This window comes from Wyeomyia smithii, chromosome 2 (genome assembly GCF_029784165.1).
Source record: "Wyeomyia smithii strain HCP4-BCI-WySm-NY-G18 chromosome 2, ASM2978416v1, whole genome shotgun sequence".
Classification (NCBI taxonomy): domain Eukaryota; kingdom Metazoa; phylum Arthropoda; class Insecta; order Diptera; family Culicidae; genus Wyeomyia; species Wyeomyia smithii.
Window position 1 is genome coordinate 115,777,976 of NC_073695.1, and position 25,043 is coordinate 115,803,018.

Below are 25,043 nucleotides of genomic sequence, written 5' to 3' on the forward strand. Positions count from 1 at the left end.
ATGGAGGGGCTGATGCAGTATTCGCACAGCTATCGGGGAGACCGCAACGGCGATACTAGGAGTAGAAGCACCGAGTGGCTGAAACGACTGGTATGACGGGAAGTACGAGGCAGCGGCGAATGAGAAGAACCGGACAACAAGAGAGAACAAGGTCAAGTACAAACGGGCACGGGTGGACATGACCACGAATCACAGACGAAAAATGCGCCAGTAAGAGGATCAGGAACATGAGGAGCTAGAGTAGCTGTACTTTGCCAGTGAAGCGGAAGTTCTATGAGAAAGTATACCCCTCTCGGAGATGCTATGTGCTGCAAGCCAACATGTGAAACGACGCGAATGGGAGCCTTCTCACGGAACTGACCTAGGAGCACCAGCAGCAGATGTCCTCGCTTATCAATACTACCTACAAAATACTCTCACAGATCCTGTTCCGTTGTCTACCACCTTTAACCAGGAGGATTGTGGGCCAGTACCAAGTGGGTTTCATGGGAGATCGTGCCACTACGGACCAGACCTTTTCATTCCGACAGATCTTACAGAAATTTCGCAAGTACAACGTGCTTACACATCACATTGCCACATCATCGACTTCACGGCGGCCTATGATACAGTTAATCGAGAACAGTTATAGCAGATCATACACACAACGATTGATCAAGCCCACCATGGCGCAAGTGCATGTTTCGGAGATACTCTCGAGCCCCTTTGAATCACACAGATGGTTAAGACAAGGTTTCCTTTCCTGTTTGCTGTTTGACATCGCCCTTGAGGGTGTAATCCGGAGGGCAGGCATCGACACGAGGGGCACGATTTTCACAAGGTCTGTTTAGCTTCTGGGCTTCGCGGATGACTTTGACATCATCACACATGCAAAATACATGCGAGCGAGAGACTCCAAAGAGAACAGCCTCCCAACTCTAGTCTTTGTAGACGTCGATGAGCTTGAGATGGTCGACGAGCTCGTGTATTTGTGGTCACTGGTGATCGCAGACAATAACACAGGCAGAGAGATCCAAGGACGCATCCAGGCTGAAAATCATGCCATCTTTTCACTTCGGAAGACCCTCGATCGAGGCGAGTGCGACGACGCAAACCCTGATAAGACCGGTAGTCTTCTACGGAATTTAGACAATAACGCTTCTCGCGGAGGACCTTAACGCCCTTGTAGTTTTCGAACGGAAGGTGCTGCGGACTATCTACGGTGGAGTACAGACGGACGATGGAGAATGGCAACGGCGCATGAACCACGAGCTGCACGCGCTACTTAGAGAGAACCCCATTGCAACCTGGCGAAAGATAATAGGTTGTGGTGGGTCGGTCACGTCGTAAGGATGCCAAACGGCAACCCTGTGAAATCACTTCTCTTCAAAAATAGAGGGGCGCAGCGTGCACAATGGTTCGACCAGATCGAAGGAGACATGCGGGTGATGAGACGCTTGGGAAACTGGCGAAACAGCCCAAAACCGAGCAACATGGCGACAATTTCTTGATACAGCACGGCCTCGGCTGATTGGTAAGGTAAGTAAGATATTTTTTTGTCGAAGATAAAAATTATAAAGCATTGTTTTAATTTCAATATTTTCACAAAGAATTACGTTCTAAGTATTCTAAATAATACTCGTGGTCAATGCAAATCAAAAACTTGATAGGGATTAACTTTTTGTAATAAATCCTTTTTCGAGTTATTTTAAATTTTAATCAAGAAAAAGTATAATGTTTTGAAAACGTGACTTTTCACTAATTTATTTGTGATTCTCCAGTTAAAACTATAGTACATAGAAATTTCACTCGCGCTGCCCACAGTACGACCGATAAGTTGAAGGAATTTCACTACGAACTGGTTCCCCATCCTACGAATTTTTCCAGATTTAACCTCAAACGATTATTTCCTTTCCTGAAAATGAGGCTTTCTAACAATTGATTCCATTCGAACGAAGAGCAAGAGTTGGAAACAAATAACTATTTGGAAGGACTTGACTTACAGCACAACAAAACTGGCATCGAAATGTTAGAGGACCGCTACAATAAGTGCATTACTCTAGATGGAGAAAATGCGGCGGGATTGGTGTTTTCAACTAACATTTTTTGTTAGCAGGCGAAAAACTTTTCAGCCCATGTAGGGAGTCATCCACATTCCACGTGGACAGATTTTAAACGATTTTGAACCCCAACCCCGGTGGACAACTGACCATATAAATTCTAAAAATGTTGTATGGACCGTGGACATTACACATACCTTGCAAAACCATTTTTCACAGTTAAAACAACATTGGGCTACATTAGTGATAACTTGTGAAGTATTCATTCAATCTTCCTGCTTCAAAAACTTAGAAAGGATGTATGTGTTAAATTAGATATTAGATATTGAATGCATAGAATTGAGTTGATAATAGATAATTATCTATTATAATAGACGGATAATAGATTTTGTATTGTGTACCATTAGGTTTACCGCAATGCAATAAAAGAAAATTGTTCGATCTCTCATAAAACATTAAGACTTTTCTTAAATAGTATCAGACTTATAAAGTGCTCAGTTTCTAATCATGATTTACTACAATGCGAAGGCAACATCTAATATATTGTTATACCATACTAAAGCTTCTTTTAAGCTGACTTTAATTTATTGGACACTTTCTGTTGCACAGCGAGTGCGAAGAACTCCATAAGACTAAAAATCAAACAACTCTGTTGACTATCGGAAGCTCTTTGGGGATCACCGAGGTGTACGTTTCATCCTTTTTCCATTGTATAAGGAACAACGGCCACATCCACAAGCACTCCGACAGATATACCGAACAGAGTCTTCTATTTCCCTTTTTTGGGACGCATAAAGCATCGAAGTGGATTGAGTTCGGAACTAAGTATGTGATTTTCTTCACTCTTTGCTCTTACCGCTAGCTTGAGCGCTTCGAAGAATATCGATTTGCAACATGTGGCCAATTCTCAAGCGTATATCCCCGAAGCAAAATAAATTGTCTGAAATCGATCAGATCGAAGGTGAAACAGAATATCTTTGCGAACCTCGGCGGGGGCTGCTCTGCCGGACACACACTTGGTTATCGGAGCTGCAAATCAAAAACTGTCAGTAAAAGAAAACCGAGGAAGTTAGCTGAAACTGCTTCAGCCCTTAGATTAAATAAACATGTTTTATGTGCGACAGCACCTGTTACCGTTCTTCCGTATGGGATTCGAGAGTAATAGATACCACACCGCAGGGAAAGAAAATTCACAGGGAGTTCACACCTTCGCTTGCTCGATACCTGATGGTGAATTGCTGATTTTGTTTTAAATGAGTTTTGGGTTTGGAGAGTAAATTCAGCAAAACGCCAAAGGGAAATTGAAGTTTTTCTGGAAGGCTACCTCCATAACCCATGTTTGCTACTTAAAAAGGAGTGAGTCCAATTTCAAATTCACATCGCTACTCTTCACTGTCATTTGTTTGATTTAGTGCAAAACATATAACATATTTTCAACAGTAACGATTTGATAAAATATGTATCGTTTTAATTGTGTTTTTTCGGTGAAGAATATTGTTCACCGAAAAATATCAATATAAAAGATACATGTTTAACGCCATGACTATTCCTACTAATAATTTGTTAAAATGTTTTATCAATGTATGAGATTATAGGTATATAAAAATGGTTAAAGTTCCTTAACACTAGTTGCACTCCTGATGCTTGTAAATATTCGGCTGGTGAGTTTTAGTTTTACCTTATTTTTATCTCTTGAGTGTTTTATGTGGCATTGGCGCTGTGCTTTTTCCATCCATTTTTTCATCTTGCACACTACGTTGGTAGAAAGCACTTGATGCAGTAGTTGCTCTTAAACTCGCACTATTTTTTAAGTCAGACATCTCCCCACTTCATTCCATTGGTACACATAAACACATGGAAACAAACATAGACACACATTTATGTTGTTCGTAGTGAAACAGGTTATGTGGTAGATAGCGAACCAGTTCTAAGGATTGGCCCGGATCGGCAACGACTAGCAGCGACTTAGCAGGAGGTAATATATTATGCTTGCTGCAAGTCGCAAAAAAAAACTTATGTGCAAGTGCCCATAAAGAACGTTCTTTTCAACAGCAGACACTCATTCTAGGTTACCCGACTCTTGTGTTGTGCCGAATAGGAGCATTCGAAGAGTCGATAGGTCATGAGCGTAGAAAGGTTATTGTTTGGAAAGGTCATATTGAGAATATATGTAATGGCAACAAAGTGTCAATAATAAATGCGAAACTAGTTTTGAAAACTTCCTTTAAGATGCATTTAATATTCTTGCAAAAACCGAGATCGTTTATCAGTGCTTATTTTGTTTTGTTGATCGCTATCTAATTGCATAGTAATTAAGACTTTATTTAAATGTGGGAACGCCTTTTCATATTAGATTATAGCTTTTTAACCATTTTTATGAATTTTGGTGTAGCTCGCGAGCTCGGAAGTGTGTCAAAAGGCCGCAGAGTAATTTCTCGTCGAGTTCGTCGTTTCTAAGTTTGCTTACGGGAAACACCGAAACCTGCTATTCTTAGTGGTATGGACGATAGATGGCTCTCAAAGCAGCTCCCGCAGTTCGTGGTTCATTCGCTTTCTCCACGTTCCGTTCACCATCTGCAGTCTACCGAAGATGATACGCAACACCTTCTAGTCAAAGACCGTAAGGGCGCGTTGGTCCTCCACAAGCATAGTTCATATCTCATGGGCGTAGAGGACTACCGATCTGATCAGTATCCTGTAGATGGTCAACTTGGTGTGGCGGCGAATTCTACTCGCTCGAAGCATCCTTCGGAGACCAAAGTAAGCGCGATTTCATTCCATAGTGCTCCAATGAATTTCTCTGCTGGTATCGTTGTCAGCAGGTATCAGTGGACACAGGTATACGAACTCTTCGATTACCTCGATTTCATCACCACCAACTTGTACTCAAGTTGGGGGGTTAGCATTATCTTCTCTTGAACCTATTTTTCCATGTACTCCGTTTTCGATGCATTATTGAGCAGTCTAATTCTTTTAGAATATCGTGCCACTCGTATCAATCCCCGTTCTTCTAATCACACTTTCCAGAGCAATACCAAACGGTTGGCACGAGAGACGGTAGTCGTGTATAATTTGCCACTTTTTGTGGTGGAACCAGATTACTGCGTCCTTTAATTAGAACTATTGTAGTATATCCCCATTACTATACGTACAATGTAGGATAACCAGTTGGGTGTCCCAAAAAATCGACGTTGAAAAAGTCAAGGTGCTCAGCCCTAAATTGAAAGATAATGTTATTTATAGCATTTTTGTAGAACATTTTGATTTTCTAAAAGATTGTTTTCAGGTTGCCCAAACGTGATTTATAAAAAAATGACTTTTTAAGCTACAAACCCACTCTTTTTCATTTTTTCAATTCTGTTTGGTTCCTAAATTTTCCCATATATTTTTTCATTTTTGTGGGATTTATTTTGAATATTTAGCATAGCTCAGTTCAGCATTGCATTCAGTTATTTGACTCCCAGAGCCAATTAAACATCACAGAAAAATTAATTTTTCCCATAATTTTTGGATAAAACCCTTCAAAACACAAATAAAAAATGTTTGATCTAGAACTGAAATTTTCATTGCAAAGCGAAATAAACGACAGAAATTTGCATGAAAAAAAATACTTAAAAGATATCTTATCGAGGAGCTGAGATATTGGCATTTTTATAGCTGATGGAAAATCTGATGACATTTTTATATCTGATGGAAAACTATGCATTTTAACAAATATGTTCAATAACTGTTTTATTTTCAGAGATAAAAAAAAACAACGTTCAGAAAATAAATGCGTTTTTGGATGACTGCTAACTTAGAAGAAGGTTTAAAAATTCGGAAAAATCTGCGAAAAAAGTTAGAACGAAAATTGTGATTTTTTGTGCCTTCTAATAAAAAACTTAATGTTATACGTAATATGTAAGAGATAGAAATATGATGTCTTTGGTAAAGTTTCTTGTTTTAAGATAACCTAAAACTTTGTCAAAGACACCTTGCGTCTATCTTATTCTGATCAAAAGTATTTTCTTTATCTCACTTATTGGTGGATTGATCACCCATCTTTTTACATTTAAAGATGCATTTTTGAATATCCCGAAACTTTTCCGGACATACTTTATGGCTATAATCAACATTTGAATCACTATTTAGGAAGTTATACGCACAAATGGCAAAATAAAACACTGTGCAATGGAGATATTGAGCTTTAGTGGCTTTTTGGACAAAATGCATAGTTTTCCATCACATATAAAAATGTCAATATCTCAGCTTCCCGATAAGATATCATGCACATTTTTTCATGTGAATTTTCGTCGTAAATCCCGCTTTGCAATGAAAATTTCAGTTCTTGATCAAAAATTTTTTTGTTTGTGTTTTGAGGGGTTTTATCCAAAAATTATTAGAAAAATTTATTTTTCTGTGATGTTTGGTGGGCTCTGGGAGTCAAAAAACTAAATGCAATGCTGAACTGAACCATACAAAATATTTAAAAACAACCCCTACAAAAATAAAAAAAAATATATGGAAAAATGTAGGAATCGAACAGATTTGAAAAAAATGCAAAAGGGTGGTTCTGTAGCTTGAAAAAGTCATTTATTCATAAATCACGTTTGGGCCACCTGAAAACGATATTTTAGAAAGTCGAAATGTTTTACAAAAATGCTATAAACAACATTATATTTCAATTCAGGGCTGAGCACCTTGACTTTTTCAACATCAAGTTTTTTTGGGACACCCTAATAACCAGTCACCCGCTATTAATCGAGTCAGGTAGAATGTGCTTAATAGAGCCAACTAACTTTCCAGGATTAGCAGACCAAATCCCACTCGATTGCAAGTAGACCTTGCTAAGAAATTTGATTCTGCTCATGTGTAATGCACCACAGCTGCATAGCAGATGTTTCCCCTAGTAACAATATTGGTTTAATCAAAGTTTTATAGTTCGTAATACTGTCGAAACAGCGCTATAAAACTTTAATAAAACCAGTTTCGTTACTTGGGTCGCTTCCCATGTCACAGAAGAGACATCCTGAACTCAACCAATGTGATAATTCGATTAGAGCGTAAATCTCTACTTGGAATACTGTAGGCTAGATGCCCTTTGCCACTGATATCTGTACATCAGGACCGAAGATTCCTGCACCAGTTTTCGAACCAGTTTTTGAGCCGTCAGTGAAGAATACCATTGACCCCTGACGAACCATATTTACCCCGCACTTCCAGACGGAGCGCTATTCTTCTCGCTCCTCGTAGGGAGAGTCGTAGTTGTCCACAGGTTTCATCCAGCCACCGCACATACTCAACACTGGCCCTCTTTTGAAGAATTGCAGAATACTCAGATGACCTACAAGATCACCAAGTAAGACCTCTTTAAGACGCTTGAGCCATATTTCCTCTCGATCGATTGTGTCGTATGCCGATTTGAAAACGAAGAGATGGTTTGTGGGCAAATTGTTTTCGCAGTATTTCTGCATAACCTTTCGAACCGTGAATATCTGATCCGTGGTGGCGCGGACAACTATGAATTTCGTCCGGTAGTGCCCCACGAACTGCTTCGCAAATTGTAATAGTCGACGGCAGAATATTTGAGAGAGTGCCTTGTTGGTGATGCCCAGATTTTTTTGCCTGGCAATTGCAGCAATCGCCCTTCATGTAGATGGTAAGCACAATATTTTCCATTTATTCCTCCGCTGCCGCTCATAGCAAGTCCGTCCCATTTGCGTTTTGGTGCTGATGAGAAAATAGCAATTAAAAACCGTAACGCTTTAGGTGAAAATTTGCACTCAAATGCTTTTTCAATCAAGACCATCCACAGAATTTAGTACTGCAATGACAATCTAACACTTTTGCATCATAAAACTTGCATAAACACCGAAACTTGATTAAAATTTGTTGAAAATCATAAGCTGGGACTCACATGCGATTACTTTTACGGTATGTAGCCAGAATGATAGCGAATCAGTCCCATAGCCAGCTACGACCGGTGAAGAAAAACAAACTACTGCAAATCGATGGTGGTGCTATAGCTTGCGTTTGGAATGAATCCATCGCTGGTCAATTCATAAATAACCTTCTCTTGTGCTTCATTAAACAAGTTTTTGTGAGAAGCATAAGACAATGTATCAACTGCGCCGCTCATAAGATTCTTACCCACGTCTTTACATAAAATATAAATAAAACACGAAACGTAGCATTTACTAAAGAATGCTTTAACTAACAATACAGTGACACACCTCAAGCGTTCACTGTCAACAAACAACAGCAGAAAGAAGCTACAGGTGGAAACTTTGTCTTAAAGAAAACATTGTACTATCAGTTAGAGCCACACGATGTAGAACGCGTAAAATTTAATCAATCCTTCTATCCTATCGTACATCCAAATCTAAACCTGAAGACCATAAGTTGTGGTAAATATCACATTTTTCATGATCATTATTGGCTGTGGGGTTAAATTGCGAAATTTTTTCCAATGGGACCGACTTGCGATCACTTTTGCTATGGGACAAACCGACTTGCTATTTTTTCATAGTTCCTCAGAACGAAGTATTTAAAAATATTTGTTTTATCGAAAGTAGATATAAAAAGGAATTGATTCCATAAATAAACTCGAAATTAATAAAAATGCAATTGGGACGAACTTGCCATGCCGGTACTCGTTCTTTTCTCCAAATCTTGGCAATAGCTCAGTGCACGGCTCTAGCCAGTGTTTCTCCATCGTATTTCTGAAGCTTGCTGGGAAGTTGGTCCTCTCCAGCAACTTTATTGTTTTTCAGTCAATCTCCTCCTCTACCTCCAGGAGATCAGGAGCTGGAACCTTGTGGTCTTCTCCTCGTATACCGAGATAAAATGCCATTCCGTTTTCGTGCTATACTGCATCGTCGTTCAGATGTTCATCGTCATGCTTTAACACCTTAACACCTAACACTGGTTCGTAAGAAGGTTGCCGTCCAAGATCCTGCACATATTGACTTGCGGCACGTTAGCTTTGCAGAACTGGTTCAGCTTCCCGTAAAACTCCTGAGTATCTTTAACTTGGTTCAACTCTTCCATCGTTACGCGATCTCGATACTTCTGTCTATCTTCGGAGAACTGAGTTTTTGTTCTTCCATGCTCGTCGGTAGCATTCCACATTCGCTCTCCTATGGGGATTCAGTATTCTCACTCGTGTTGCGTTCTTTTCCTCGAGTAACTGTTTGCACCCGTCGTTAAACCAGTCGTCTCTGTGACCTTGTATCTAGTAGCGCTCCAGCAGTGCTATCTATAGCGAAAGCTCAGCCATCTTCAAAAGTAGCTGCGTTAAGCTACTCTTTTGTAGGTAGCACTGCCTCAAGCTGCTGCGCGTATTCAATCCTGGCGTACCGCAATTGCTCAATGTTTGGTCGTGGCGTACGATTTCGGCGGGTATTATGCACTGTTGAGAGTTTTGAGCCCATGCACATAGCTGCTAGGTAGTGGTCCGAATTCATATTCGCACTGCGGTTGGTGCGAACGTTGATCACGTCGGAGAAGAACCTGGCGTCGATTAGAACGTGGTCAATTCGGTTCTCTGTCTATTAGTTGGGTCACGTGTGATCTCCAGGTGGTCAGCGTCCTACCTGAGCATTCATGTCGCGATGACAATTTTCACGTCTCGTCGCGAGCACCTATCGTAGACCTGCTCAGGCTGCACGTAGAATGCTCCCATCTCATCGTCGGGTCTTCTTTCATGTTGATTGTGCTCGCTGTAGCAGCTCTTCGTGAAAATCGGGTCAATCGGGTATCTGAAAGCATGACTCCATCCTCAGGCAAGCCTCAAGGAAGCAATCTAGGCTCATTGCTGTTTGAGATATTTTTTAATGACGTGACGATATTTCTTGCGAATGATGGAATACTTATCTACGCTGACGATTTTAAAAACTACCTGACAATACGAGATGAAGCTGATTGCAAGGAGCTCCAAAAACTGCTGGATGAATTCGTTCATTGCATTGGTGCAAGCCAAATTTCCTGGTAGTGAGCGTGACAAAGTGTTACGTGATCTCATATCGACGATTCAAAAGGCCTAGGGTAATCGCTCCATTATTCATCTCAACAGCTTGGTGCACCTATATTCATCTTATTTCTCTCATTTATCTAATTTACCGTCAAATTTCTACAAATTTTTGAAAGTAAATCTATTTGCTTCTCGATTTTCTCAAATGGCTGAAAGTTTTACGTTGAAATTATGGTAAAATTTGACGATAAATTGATCAAAAAGGCGTGATGAGATGAATATAGGTACTGAGATGAATATAGGAGCGGTTACCCTATTCTGCACAACTATGTCATCGGTGATCAGATGCTTGAACGGGTTGACGTCAGGGACTGGACTATTAATCCACATTTAGGCTGCATTATTCCGCTACAATCAACAATGCCAATCGTAAAATAGGTTTTGTTCTGAAAATGGCCCACGATTTCATTGACCCCATCTGCTAACGTGCTCTCTATTATTCCCTAGTTCGTTCGATACTCAAATTTACATCGGTCGTTTGGTCACCATATGGAGCTGTGTGAAAATCCAGAATCGAATCTGTTAAACATAAATTTGTCCGCCGTGCGCTAAGAAAAATTCCATGGCGCAATACTACCGACCTGCCCCCTTACGAACATCGATGTGCTTTATAGGGTATAGAGCCGTTGGAGTCTCGTCGAGATATCAACCGACGTGTGTTTGGCGCTAAAATACTGCGCGAAGAAATCGATAGTTCCAGTTTGCTGGAGCACATGAGAATCTATGCCTCAGAAAAAGTATTGCGTCCACGGCAACTAATTCTGCTAGAATCGAGTAACATCGTGTAATAACGATCCAGTCAACATTACACGCAGACGTCTTCGACACTAATGTTTTTGTGGCAGTTTTAGACAACACTTGTGAACTGTATTTTTAACTTTAAACTAGTTTTAAAATTATATCATTAAGATCACAATGTTAGATGAAATAAATAAACGAGTAAAACAATTGGCCCTTCAGCCTCAACATGCATATCCTCGCGTTGATTGGCTGCCACCACATCACGCGTAGGCGTATCTTGCCCAGTACTATGAAGCCGGGTCCCAGCTCGCTGGTGACTTTGTATCATTGAGGGACCATCATTTTGGCTCTGTTAAGAGTGCCACGCTGACACCAGGACGTTGATCAGCCGCTCCTAACATGGAAATTAGACACTGTTTTAAGCCGCAACATCTCTATGAACAGACGCTCGGGTTGACGAAGCATTTTCTCTGCCGCCGCAAAAGCCCGAGGGGCTACGGAACGGCGGTGATCAACATCAAAACCAACAAAAAAATCTTTCAAAATATTAATTGCAATCTGCGTGACGTAGTTAACGATGCCGTCGCCGTTGCAATATAATGTGATTGCTTCCGATTTAACATTGTTTACGCGTTAGAAAACTATCATCAAATGCCCTGACGTGGTGCTAATAAACAGTCATCCGTTTCATTTGAAATGAACTAATAAACACCAGGCGAATGAGAAACTTGTAATCAAACCCATTTGACTGCGAAAATGTTCATCGTGATTCAATGACAGTAGCCGAAAAAAAATGAAAATGAACCTGTTCGGAACGAATTGACTGCGCGAAATATTCAGTTTCATTTTTATGCCTCGAAAATGTGGAGTCCTGGTTGTATGTTAGCTAGAATCACGTGCACATGGGAGTTCAGTAAATGGAAAGCTCAGAGATCACCGGTTGATTTTGTTCATTCTAGTCGAAAATGTTTAAGGGAATTCAATTGTTTCTTTTTTAACAATAGAATTGTTCGTTTGTATATAGAAAGCCCAAATGCTGAATTCATGATTTTGTCATCATAGCATTGACGGCCACAGTATCGTGCATTCTTTTGAAAGTCCACTTACTTTTTACCTTTTCGTCCATAATACGCAACTGACGAAAGTATATCGGTACGAAGGTAGGTACAATTCTTGTTTGTAGCCGAACAAACTAAGGGTTCAACTGGCATCGGAAAAGATTCCGGAGATTTTAATATATGTATCGTAAACCGGGGTGACTTTTATCAATGCTATGAACATTTCTAGAATATTTTACGAATATACTGAATTTTTTTTGATAATTTAAAAATAAGTACTGACATAAATTGAGTAAGATCCACTCACTATGTTAAGTGTTTAGTTTTCTAAATTGTTCTAAAATGTTTACATCAATTTTCAATGCAATCAGACGGCCTAAAACGTCTTAAACGTCGTTTGTAAAAAAAGAACCAATTTGGGGGCCTTTCGCATTCCAGCTATTTAAAAGAGGGATGCAGTGATCAAATTCACCCAGGTTTATGGTATTTAGTAAAGATGCTAGCGAGTGGAGATCTTCGTTCGATGCTTTTGAAAAGGGAGGAGTACAGAAGGAGACTGCATGTTGCGCTACTTAACAGAGTGGACTAAAGAATGAAGTTATTTCTTTTAAATGCCTGCTAAGTTTGTGGGTCTACTGGAAATAAGATTTGCCGACAACTGCCACCTGCTGAGCAGGGTGGAGTAACTGTCAGCAGTATTTTAGATCTATTAGAATAAATTGAGTTAACCGTGCGACGTCTTAGTAGGAGGCTAATTCAGTACTGTTTTAGGATTAAAATAAAAATTGGCTCCGAATAAATTGCATCACATTTTGCTTTAAATCTTAAAATAAATTTTTCTTCTATATCACTTCAGTCTCAACGACCGGCAGAGAAGAATGTTTGAGGATGTTTTATTTAGAATTATTATCCAGTAAACGATGAAATATGAGTTAAACTGGAAACGAGTACCATGGATAATTTGGACAAAGTTTGTTCACATCTAGAAGACAAATGGTAGAAAAAAGTTCTTGTCAAATTTAAACTAAGAAGACACTGTTCGCTCCAAGCTGCAAAAAACTTTCCTCCTACGTTTACATCCAAAATTAAACACATGTCAAGGTTTCAATTAAGGGATTTACTCAGATGTCATATTTGTTTATGCGGAGCAACAATACCGAAGGAGCTGCCGTCTGATATAACTACGGTTGGAAGAATAGCTCACAAAAACCTAAACTTTTGCTTGATGGGTGTTCCTGTGGATCAACAGTGTAGCGGTACAGTCTTTTCCATGGAATTTGAGCCCGTTCTGTAGGCAAGCAGCACGGTACAGCTTTCGTTTACAAGTGGCATGCATGGGTGGGTTGGGTGCTAGTATGGGAAAATGTCATCCCTCCTCAACTAGTAAGTACCCAGATGGCAGCGGATAGTGGGTGAAAAACTGAATCAGTTCTTTCTTGAACATTACATGTAGTTTGTTTAGTAAGCTTGTTGTAAAACGGGGGGTTTTTGGGAAGGACTCGCAAATGAATGTTAGATTTTAATCTTTTATAAGCATAATTAATTTCAATTTGAGGTATTATGTCACCCTTGTCAGTCATATGAGGATTCATAGTTTTTCCATGTGCATTGCGGGTTGATAAACTAGATCTTTTTGAAAGGTGAAAAGCGGTTGGACTTTTTTTTGTGAATTCTGTGCGATGACGAATTATGTAACTTGATTTTGCAAGAGACAGCGACGAATCATAATCAAAAAAGTGACATTGAAATGTTAGATGGCTCAAAACTGAGAAAGCTTTTTTTTTTTTTGTTCTCGCTTATTTTCCGTCGGTCTAGTTTCGCCACTGTTGTGGCCAATCACCGACGCCCAGGGAGGCGACTCCACACCCAGGATCCTAACTCACGACCCGTTTATTAACGGACCGGCGCCAACGGCTTTACTTCCTCATGCGATGGAAGGCGTGATCCCAGAGATTTTTCGCCTCAGAAAATCTCCCGGTGTCGGCTGGGATTGAATCTAGACCAGTTGGGTTGGTTGTGAGTGGATCACGCCACCTCACAACCATCGACACCTATGTCGGCGGTGGGATTCGAACCCAGGCGTCGAGCGTGGTTGGCGGAGACGTTACCAACCACACTAGGCCCCCGCTTAAATTGTGGATGCTGTTTTCAAAACTTTTATATTAAAATGTGAAATCAATGAAGAATTGACTCCTTAAATCAAAAAAATATCGCCAAAGTTACTGTTTTGTGAAAACACTTCTATCAATGAATATGATACGAAATACGCAGCAAAGTCAAAGGAATTTAATATTTCTTTTTAATAAGTGTGATCTCAACTTGCTGCGTTACACATATTAAGAGTTAATGTACGGCACGTTTTTTCTGCCTTCCAGAAAATTCGCACATCTTGTTATTTAGTTTCTCAGCATAATCGTCATGCTGATGCCGTTCTTGAAGTAAACATCTTCAGAACGTTGGAAAGGGGGGCATCATTCAAACCCGGCTACGAGTGAAAAGTTAAACGAACAAATAATTCAAGAATTAAAATTGGTCGGTAAGACGTATGGGAGGGCGATGGAGGAAAATAACAGTGTTGATCTTCCTAGCCGAGGAGCGAAGATAGAAAGAACTACTTGGTAGGGGTGTAAACTCAACAACGTCTTGAAGGAAAACACTGTCATTTCTGTGGTCCACCCGACCGAATGCACTGCGGGAGGATGTGTCTACGGGGTGCCACAAAACGAATGCGAATGTGGCTTCATCATCGTCTACATCGCCAGATCTGTTTCCCCTGGTCTGGCAGTGGTGAACAAACGGTGCAATATGATTTACTATAGGGTTGAAAACACATCATGCAAGCTTTAGTTGATAGACAGGGTTGAGCTTTCAAAACAGATAGCTAGTGTTTGCGACAACACTTCATCCCGCGTTACAGCCCTGTTCGCGTTTGAAATCCCAAAAGACTGCATTTGTCCCATTCAAAGCCATCGTTGTTCGTCATTCCGACGGGCGGCACACTGCGGAATGACGTGGTCTTACCAAGCGCAACAGCGTCGAAATTGTTCTTCGGCATCGTCTGTGCACACAGACAGCCCGGTTGCCAAATGCGAAAACATTTATTTACTCAAGCAGCGATGCATCAAGAACTCTCAAAACTTTCAATTCGTTTCAAAACTTCCCGCTTCGACACGATATTCGTGGCAATGCATTCGCTCTAGTGTTGCACCACGGGCTGCAGAAAACTGCAGGGTAATTCCAAGTCGAACTTCTTGTCGCTGTCAGAGCTTTTGAGTGGATTTTAGTTTGTGCACGTTCCTCTGTGGGGCGCATACGATAACAACGTAATTTAGCTGCAACTGAATACATATAGTACAAAATGGGCACATTATATTAAATGATCCCGATTTTCTGTCAATTAGCGTTTTCGTTTAGGTTCCGTGATATTCACTTCTTTCTATTACAATCTTAAAATAAAGTCATCAAAAAGTTCAACGACATATTTCACATCTTATATTTCAAATATCACTATTATATCTTTCAAATGCCACTATACTGAATATCACATCAATATTCTTAGAACACATAGACTAAAAGTTACCATATAAGATTATATTCATAAATTTTATGATGTTTTACGGAAACCAGAAGTAGCCATGTTTCATTTGAAATAGGCTTTAAAGTCGGAAGAAGAGGTACATATTTCTCACCGAGGTAAGTGACGAATTTTTATAATTTTACCCTACTCTTTACTGTTCTTCTGTACCGAGTCGTGCTAGTAACTGCCGTCCGCTTAACAAAGCGTACTATGTATCCTTGAGGATACGCAGCTTCCTTGTGTTTGGCCAGTTTTGCTATTTTCCCGCAAGCGTAAATGTATATATTTCGAACAGGCATCTGGAGTCATTTTCCGTGCTCAGGGCATCGTTCCGGTTCTGGAAATAGTTTTCACGAATTACTTTCCTTGAAATTCTGGTAAGTTTTCGTAAATCACTTTCTATTAAAATTACACCTGTAAACACAAGTTTTATCCTAGAGTTCAAACTGGAAAAATAAAATTAAAAATTATAGCTTTTCAATCATGCCTGTGAACTTTGGTGCCCCTAGCAAAGATAACGTTTTCAGAGAATAGAATTATAAATATTTTTCGGTAGTAAATAAAACCTCAAATTAAGTTTGAACTTCAGTTCTCAAAATTTTAATAACTTTCACCTCAAGACGGGGACAAGAAATACTAATGATGACAAAGACGAATTCTAAGCGCAGTAGGAACATTAATACGATCGCTGCCCAAAACACGATGTTAAGATTGTCATCGGGGATAACAACGCTCAGGTCGCTCAAGAGGAAAAATTTAGACCGGAAACTAGTTGACTTCGCCGTCTCGAAGAAAATGGTCATACGTGAGTCATTCCATGCTACTTCGCAAATCGATTCTGATCGACCATTTTCAATCTCGCTGAAACTTGTCACAGTTGTTTCTTTTTGATAAAGGGGTCATTTTATGATATCAGTTCTTCATGTAGTCTCGCGACTGCTGCTTCAAAAGGGCCTACTCAAAATGGTGACTGATAGATGAAAATTTTTATATCGGACCCGCCAAATTATATATATATATATATATATATATATATATATATATATATATATATATATAATATACGCCAAAAACTATCCGTTGAACGGTACCATTGCCCGCCAAGGTATAATCTCGCGCGGCTGAAGCAACCCGAAGTCGCTGAAAACTACGCGCTTTCTCTCGAAGCTGTACTGCCTTAAGAGGACGAGCTGGAAGAAGCCCCTCTCGAGGTCTGCTGGAATACCGTCAGAACGCAGTAATGTAGCGAATTTTCGACTGACCAAGGATGGAATCTGATTTAGACGGCTCGCGTGTTCCTCCGCACTCACTCCAGGGTTGATCCCCAAGTTGGACCTTCCGGGGCTTAACAGGGACTCCCGTTTTTGATGAACAACCACCCTTTTCAAGGAAAATATAATCCAAGGTGGACTTTACTGACTCGACCAAGCGTCGTGGACCACGTAGGTTCCAGATTTTCGTATAGTTTCTCCAGGCTTTCTAGTAATGAAGAAAAACTCGGAATTTTTGTTCCAAGTAACAGAAAAAGGCCCCAAACGGACCTGCGTGATTTTATTAATTTACGTGTCGGTTTTTGGACAAACAATTTTAACATGTGCTTTCAACAATTTAATTTTTTTACTTTGTATAAATTATTATTTCACAATTTTTTCAGTGGCGGAGCACGTTTCCCGCTAGCCCTTGCCTTGCCATAAGTGTGTGTGAGTAAGTGCAAGGTTGCTCTTGCGTGCGGCACGTTCTCGCACCAGCATGATAGTTCAGAGAGGACGCGAGAATTAAAAGATAAGTATTAGTGTTGGTGACGTTTTGCCTGTGTTTTTTTTTTTTGTTTGATTTGCATGGCAAAAGGGAACTGTGACGTCGAGCACCCCTCGGCGTCCAACAGTGCCCAATAGATACGGGCGCATTTCGGGCAACAATGCAGGATGTGATTATCAAGAGACGTCATTGTTAGTGACGAGGCAGAATTGAACGATCAATCGAACAAGTGAAGCTAGTGCTGGAGAGCGTTTTCTTAAAGTGCATATTCATTTATATGGCAAGCTTATATTGATTTTAAGATTAGGTAGATACAGTGGAATAGAAAGGGTAACCTAGTTTAACCGTGAGTAGATTACTCGGTTCATTATAAAATGTTATAAAACTATATAATTATAAAACTTATTCTAGAATATTCATCTAACCTAAAATTACAATTCACATTGTCGAAATTAGTACGGAGGAGAAACTGTAAAATTGTAAGCTTACATATTAGTCTAAAACAATTATCTACATGGCTAAAATAAATTAAATTTCAGTTAAAGCTGATCCAACTTGAACGGCGTTTACAAACGGGTCTGCTAGAGAAAACAGTTTTAACATCCTTTAAAATTTTACAAAAGGCACTTCCCTAAAGATGGCTAGTTACGGGAACGACTCGCAAGTGGAAAACAATTGTGCTTTATGTGCTCAACCCGACGAACATGACGATATGGTGGCGTGTGATTCTTGCCACTTATGGCACCACTATTCATGTGTAAAGGTCACTGCTAGTGTTCAAGATCGGAAATGGCACTGCCCCTCCTGCGAGCCCCTTTGCGAGGGCCGAACAAATAAAGTTCAAGAAAAGGATAGCGAAAACAATTTTCCTAATTCTAACGTCCTAGGTGTCCAAATGAGGAGTGAAAAGTCTTTGGCCAATAGTAAAAGCTCTCGTAGATCTAAAAAGCTAATCGGGGAAAGCATAACGTCCAGCACACGTGTTCGCTTGGAACTGGAATTGAAAGCGGTAGAAGAACAACGCCTTTTGCAAGAAGAAGAGCTGGCGGAAGAAATGAAGTGGAAGGAAACGCAACGAAAACTCGAAGAGGAATTTCGTGAAAAGGTGTTGGCAATCGAAGCAAAGCGGATCAACGAGGAAAAAAGAGCATTGGAGCAGAAAATGGCAGATGAGAGGGAGTATAGAAGGCAACAGATGGCGATAAGGAAGCAATCGGCGGAGGAGAAAAACAAGCTTATTCAGCAGGCTTCCGAGTACAATAGCAGTCATGGTAGTATTACCAGTAGCGGTGTTAGTTTTACCAAAAGTAGGGACAAGGTGAAAGATTGGCTGAAAAATACAAACCAGCAGATAGAGGGAACAAAACAAGCTTCCACGTCAGCAGTTAAACCCAGCGCAGATCTAAATCAAGTAGTACCCTTAAATCGTGCAAATAAGAAAATGAACACTGTGATTAATTCGCAACTTCCAACCCCTAATAATGTCGTCTCTCAACATGGTGATGTTGTTAAGCCATCAGTTAGTCAGAGAGTACAAGAAACACAAAATCAAACGAATCAATTAAATAAACCAAACAATTATAGTAAAGAAACGTCAAATATAAGTGCTAGGTCGCGAGTGCAAGACTATGCTTCGGAGATTTGTTCCGCAATTGAATCTGAGAACAATTTCGATAGGAATAATTATGTTGATCATAGCCAATGTGGTCCAACAAATAGTCAGGTGGAATATGAGGCCAGTGACCAGCAATCGATTCAGCACAATCCAGATAAAATCCGGGATCGCAGGAAGGACGATAACCTCGAAGGCCCAACGAGCCGACAGTTAGCTACTAGACAGGTTATCGGGAAGGATTTACCGATATTTTCGGGCAATTCAGATGAGTGGCCAATATGGATTAGCAACTTTCAACGGTCCACGACAAGTTGTGGATTTTCTGACGATGAAAATCTTATCCGTCTCCAACGCTGCCTAAAGGGTCCAGCCCTTGAAGCAGTACGAAGCCGTTTGCTTAGTCCGGCAGGTGTACCACATATAATTAAAGCCTTGCAGATGCGTTACGGACGACCAGAAACACTGATTCGTGCTTTGACGGAACGGGTTTGCAGGTTGCCGCCACTAAAAGCCAATGAACTGGAGAGTATTATAGAATTCGGACTGGCGGTGGATAACTTGGTACAACATCTCAAAAACGTTGGGTATCAAACACATCTGTCCAACCCATCACTATTGCAGGATTTGGTAGGAAAATTACCGGTCGATTATCGTCTAAAGTGGGCAGCATTCAAAAGCGAAAAACAAGATGTGGATTTAGGTACGTTTGGACAGTTCATGTCTAATCTAGTCGAGCTTGCTTACAATGTGGCAGATGACATTCCTTGTGCAAAATCTCAAAAATCGAAGTATCGGGAAAGGTCGTTCGTGCACACTCATGCAGAGACAGGACCTTCGTTTAAAAATGAATTACACAGTAAACAGACGTTAACCGGAAGACTGCCAAAAAAACCGTGTGCAGTTTGCAATGCAGAAAGCCACCGAGTATCGGAGTGCATCAAATTTAAAGCGATGAATATAGACGGAAGGTTGAAGGCGGTACGTGAGTGCCGGCTCTGCAGGTCGTGTCTAAATTGCCACGGAAAGTGGCCTTGCAAAACAGCAAAAGAATGTGGAACGAATGATTGTCGCCTAAAACACCACCCCCTTTTGCACTCTCCGAGCACAACAGTACAGGCAGCCATATCGACAAGTCATCTGAGCGAGTTGAACACAATTAGCGGACCTTTTTTTAGAATTATTCCTGTTACACTATACGGAAAGAATTGCAAAATTGACATTTATGCATTTGTAGACGAAGGGTCACAAATAACTTTGTTGGAAGATTCGGTCGCAGACCAGCTGGGAATAGTGGGATCTACTGAGCCGCTCAATTTACAATGGACCGGTAACATCAAACGCTGCGAACCCAAATCTAGGCGGATTAGTATGGAAATTTCTGCTTGTGGAACTTCGAAACAATATGTACTGGTGAATGCACGTACAGTCGGCGGATTGCTCCTTCCATCGCAAAGTATGGATTACATGGACATGTCAAAAAGATTTCCACACTTGCGTGGTTTACCTATCCATAATTATTCGATTGTGTCGCCAAAACTCTTGATTGGTCTTGACAACTTGAAACTCACCGTACCACTGAAAATACGGGAAGGAAAGTGGATGGATCCAATAGCCGCGAAGAGTCGTATTGGGTGGAGTGTTTACGGCTGCGCGACAGAGCCGCAGTCGACAGTTGTCTGTGGGTTTCATGTTGGAGGATAGACCGATCCAGAGCAAGAACTCAACCAACTAGTACGAGATTACATCACACTGGACGACGCTGGTGTAAAATATCCTTATGCTCCACAGGAGTCCGATGAAGATAGACGTGCTCGAATAATAATGGAGTCTACTACACGCAGAATCGATGGAGGCTTTGAAACGGGCTTGCTTTGGAAATGTAACAACCCGACGTTTCCGGATAGTTACGGAATGGCGTATAAACGGATGTGTTCTCTAGAAAGACGTCTCAGTAAAGAGCCAGTTCTTTATGATCGATTTAGGCAGCAGATTCGCGACTACGAAGTGAAGGGATATGCACATAAGGCTACAGAGAATGAAATTGCGACGACTGATCCTGCGAAATGTTGGTACTTGCCTTTGGGGATTGTACTGAACCCAAAGAAACCGAATAAGTTAAGGCTAATCTGGGATGCAGCGGCCACGGTCAACGGTGTTTCACTGAACTCTACATTGCTAAAAGGTCCCGATTTGCTGACAGGTTTGCCGTCGGTCATGAGCACCTTCCGGCTATATCGCTTTGCCTTAACAGGCGATATAAAAGAGATGTTCCATCGCTTTGTCATACGGACTCAAGACCGTCAGTATCTAAGATTTCTGTTTAGGGACAACCCAGACCAAGAGCCAGTGGTTTATGTTATGGACGTCGCTATTTTTGGAGCTTCGTGCTCCCCAAGTAGCGCTCAATACATTAAAAACGTGAACGCCAAAGAATTCGAAGCAAAATTTCCACGAGCAGTAGCAGCCATCGTTCATCGTCACTACGTAGATGACTACTTAGACAGTTTCGGGACGTCGGAGGAAGCCATCAAAGTTGGAAAAGAGGTGAAGAAGATTCATGCATACGGCGGATTCGAAATCCGAAACTTCTTGTCGAACGATCCTGCGATTGCAGCTCAAGTAGGAGAAGAATCATCTGCAGTTGAAAAAGAGATCCGATCGGAAAAAGATGAGCGAATCGAATCAGTACTGGGCATGAAGTGGATACCGAGCAGTGATACTTTTACCTATACAGTTGCCCTTCGAGACAACCTCAAACACGTACTGGAGAAGTCTCATGTTCCGACTAAACGGGAAGTCTTACGAACCGTGATGAGTTTCTTTGACCCATTGGGACTGATTTCGTTTTTCCTGATTCATGGGAGAATTTTGATGCAGGATATATGGGCGGAAGGTATTGGATGGGACGACAAAATAACCGACAAGCTGAGAGTGAAATGGAGAGATTGGATCGATCTCGTTCCACAACTGAACGATATAAGAATTCCGAGATGCTATTTTCTGGACGCTGTTGAGGAAACGTACTCATCTTTACAAGTTCACGTCTTCGTTGACGCAAGCAGATCCGCCTACGCTTGTGCAGTATATTTTCGAGTGGAAACGCCACATGGGCCGGAGGTTCAGCTTGTAAATGCAAAATCAAAGGTAGCACCGTTGAAAATGCAGACTGTTCCACGGCTTGAACTTCGAGCTGCTGTTCTAGGATCTCGTCTACTTCATAGTGTTTTATCAATGCATGCTCTCCCAGTGGTAAAGCGTGTACTGTGGTCTGACTCTAGCACCGTGCTCGCTTGGATTAGATCGGACCAGCGACGATATCATCAGTATGTGGGGTTCCGAATTGGAGAAATTTTAACATTGACCGATGTTAGTGAATGGAGAAAGATTGGCTCGTCGTTGAACGTGGCTGACGATGCAACTAAATGGGGTTCCGGTCCAAGAATCAGCTCAGACAACCGATGGTTTCACGGACCAGATTTTTTGAGGCAACCTGAAAAATGTTGGCCAGGTAAGGATGAACCAGTTGCTCCAACGAATGAAGAGCTTCTTGTTTGTAATGTACATTGCAACATACAGGAACCATTGATCGATACAAACAGGTTCAGCACATGGGTTAAGCTTCATAGAAGTGTGGCTTATGTACTCAGATTTGTCAAAAATATTAAATCCTTGAAAAGGAACAAAATGTTGGATGTCGGATATCTGACACAAGATGAATTGATGAGCGCGGAACAATTATTATGGAGACAAGCACAGAGAGAGATATTTGCATCAGAGATAAGCATTCTAGAAACAACCATGGGAGAACCTGAAGATAGACATCGAATCCTGCCAAAGTCTAGTGCAATCTACAAGCTTTGGCCGTTCATGGACAAGAACGGAGTCATACGCAAACGTAATCGGTTGGGCAACGCAGAATGGATACCGTATAAGACCAAGTACCCGGTTATATTACCGAGCAAACATCCAATCACTTTTCTTATAGTCGACTCATTCCATCGTCGCTTTCGTCATTGCAATCGGGAAACCGTCGTGAACGAGCTGCGGCAACTTTACGAAATCCCAAAATTAAGATCACTGGTGACAAAAGTTTCGGAAAGTTGTATTTGGTGTAAAGTTCTTCGTGCACATCCAAGCCCGCCACCAATGGCACCGTTGCCAAAAGTCCGATTGACGCCATATATACGGCCGTTCACTTACGTAGGAGTTGACTATTTTGGTCCAGTGCCAGTAAAGCTCGCTCGAACCATCGTCAAGAGGTGGATAGCTCTTTTTACTTGCCTGACTATTCGCGCTGTGCACCTGGAAGTTGTTCACAGTCTATCGAAGGAATCTTGTGTCATGGCAATAAGAAGATTCGTATCCCGACGTGGTGCACCGGCGGAGATATTCAGCGATAATGGGACAAATTTTCATGGAGCGAACAATCAACTGAAGCGCGAAATAGAAGACCGAAACAATCATTTAGCTGCGACCTTCACGAACACAACAACTCGTTGGAATTTTAACCCACCAGGCGCGCCACATATGGGAGGTGCGTGGGAACGAATGGTTCGCTCAGTGAAGACTGCAATAGGCACCATACTGGAAGCCCAACGACGTCCAGATGATGAGATTCTGGAGACCGTGATCATTGAAGCGGAGGCGATGATAAACACGAGACCGTTGACGTACATTCCTCTGCAATCAGCCGATCAGGAAGCTTTAACCCCCAACCATTTTCTTCTGGGTAGCTCAGATGGAGTTAAACAGCATACCGTTATGCCTACGAATTATCGAACAACTTTGAATAGCGGATGGAAACTTGCTCAACACTTGTCGGATGGTATATGGAAGAGGTGGATCAAGGAATATTTGCCGATCATATCGAGACGTTCAAAATGGTTTGAAGATGTAAAGGAAATCGAGGTAGGAGATCTGGTGCTGATTGTGGATAGTACTGTACGGAATCAGTGGATAAGAGGCAAGGTGATCAAAGTCGTCAAAGGAAAGGATGGACGTATCCGACAAGCCTTAGTGCTGACAACTAATGGAATCGTCAGACGACCGGTTGTTAAGTTGGCGCTGCTAGACGTCGTAAGAGAAGGTAAACCGGAAGAAGATTGACTAGATGGTTTACGGGAGGGGGAATGTGACGTCGAGCACCCCTCGGCGTCCAACAGTGCCCAATAGATACGGGCGCATTTCGGGCAACAATGCAGGATGTGATTATCAAGAGACGTCATTGTTAGTGACGAGGCAGAATTGAACGATCAATCGAACAAGTGAAGCTAGTGCTGGAGAGCGTTTTCTTAAAGTGCATATTCATTTATATGGCAAGCTTATATTGATTTTAAGATTAGGTAGATACAGTGGAATAGAAAGGGTAACCTAGTTTAACCGTGAGTAGATTACTCGGTTCATTATAAAATGTTATAAAACTATATAATTATAAAACTTATTCTAGAATATTCATCTAACCTAAAATTACAATTCACATTGTCGAAATTAGTACGGAGGAGAAACTGTAAAATTGTAAGCTTACATATTAGTCTAAAACAATTATCTACATGGCTAAAATAAATTAAATTTCAGTTAAAGCTGATCCAACTTGAACGGCGTTTACAAACGGGTCTGCTAGAGAAAACAGTTTTAACAGGAACCAATGTTTTTTTTCTGCTTTTCACAATTCCTTTTGGATGGGGATGGGGATGCTACATTTCTGTATATTGAACATCGAGAATGTTTTACAGATTTCCAGTATAAAAGTCTGTATAAAAATTTGTAAATTTCGTAGAAAATCGTAGGAGTCTATATGGCTTTACAAATCTGTAAACTGTAAACTGTATGGATGAGAAATTTATAATTCACAGATAAATTTAAATTTACATATGTGGCATCTCTGATTGTTATCGCGGTTTCTTAGTTGCCGGTTTTGGAATTTTCTCACTCAATCGTTTACAGTAGGTACAGTGCATACTGGGGCCGATGCTGTTCGGGTGACTGCGTCGAAACAGTTCGGGATGTGTTTTAACGCGCGTCAGTTTTCATTGTTGTTTTTTCTCCTCTCGTGAGAAAGGACGCATTTGCAGTGTGGCGTCGGCCTAACATCGGCCTGTATTTTGAAGGGCGCGTTTGCAGTTCTGTATGTACATATACTTGTGTGGGAGTTTTGTTTTGCACAGATTGGTCTGTGTTTGTGGCATCCCTGCTTGTGACCGCGGCTTCGTGGAAGCCGGTTTTGAATTTTTTTAATCTACCGATT

General features: G+C 41.1%; 1 protein-coding gene across 1 annotated transcript; it reads left to right on the top strand.

The window, feature by feature from the left end:
* Window positions 1–17,286: 17,286 nt before the first annotated feature.
* On the top strand, window positions 17,287–24,411 carry LOC129719835 (uncharacterized). Its single transcript, XM_055671244.1, has 6 exons — window positions 17,287–17,530; window positions 17,596–17,663; window positions 17,724–19,777; window positions 20,501–24,180; window positions 24,246–24,313; window positions 24,374–24,411. The coding sequence occupies exons 3-4, from the start codon at window positions 17,822–17,824 to the stop codon at window positions 23,903–23,905; spliced, it is 5,361 nt and encodes a 1,786-aa protein (XP_055527219.1). The 5' UTR covers window positions 17,287–17,530; window positions 17,596–17,663; window positions 17,724–17,821; the 3' UTR covers window positions 23,906–24,180; window positions 24,246–24,313; window positions 24,374–24,411.
* The last annotated feature ends 632 nt before the right edge of the window (window positions 24,412–25,043 follow it).

Bases quoted from the DNA above. Each gene is read 5' to 3' on its own strand.
- LOC129719835 (XM_055671244.1), top strand. From the start codon at position 17,822: ATGGCTAGTTACGGGAACGACTCGCAAGTGGAAAACAATTGTGCTTTA. The intron at 19,778-20,500 runs GTACGTGAGTGC...GTTGGAGGATAG, and splicing joins TAGACGGAAGGTTGAAGGCG to ACCGATCCAGAGCAAGAACT.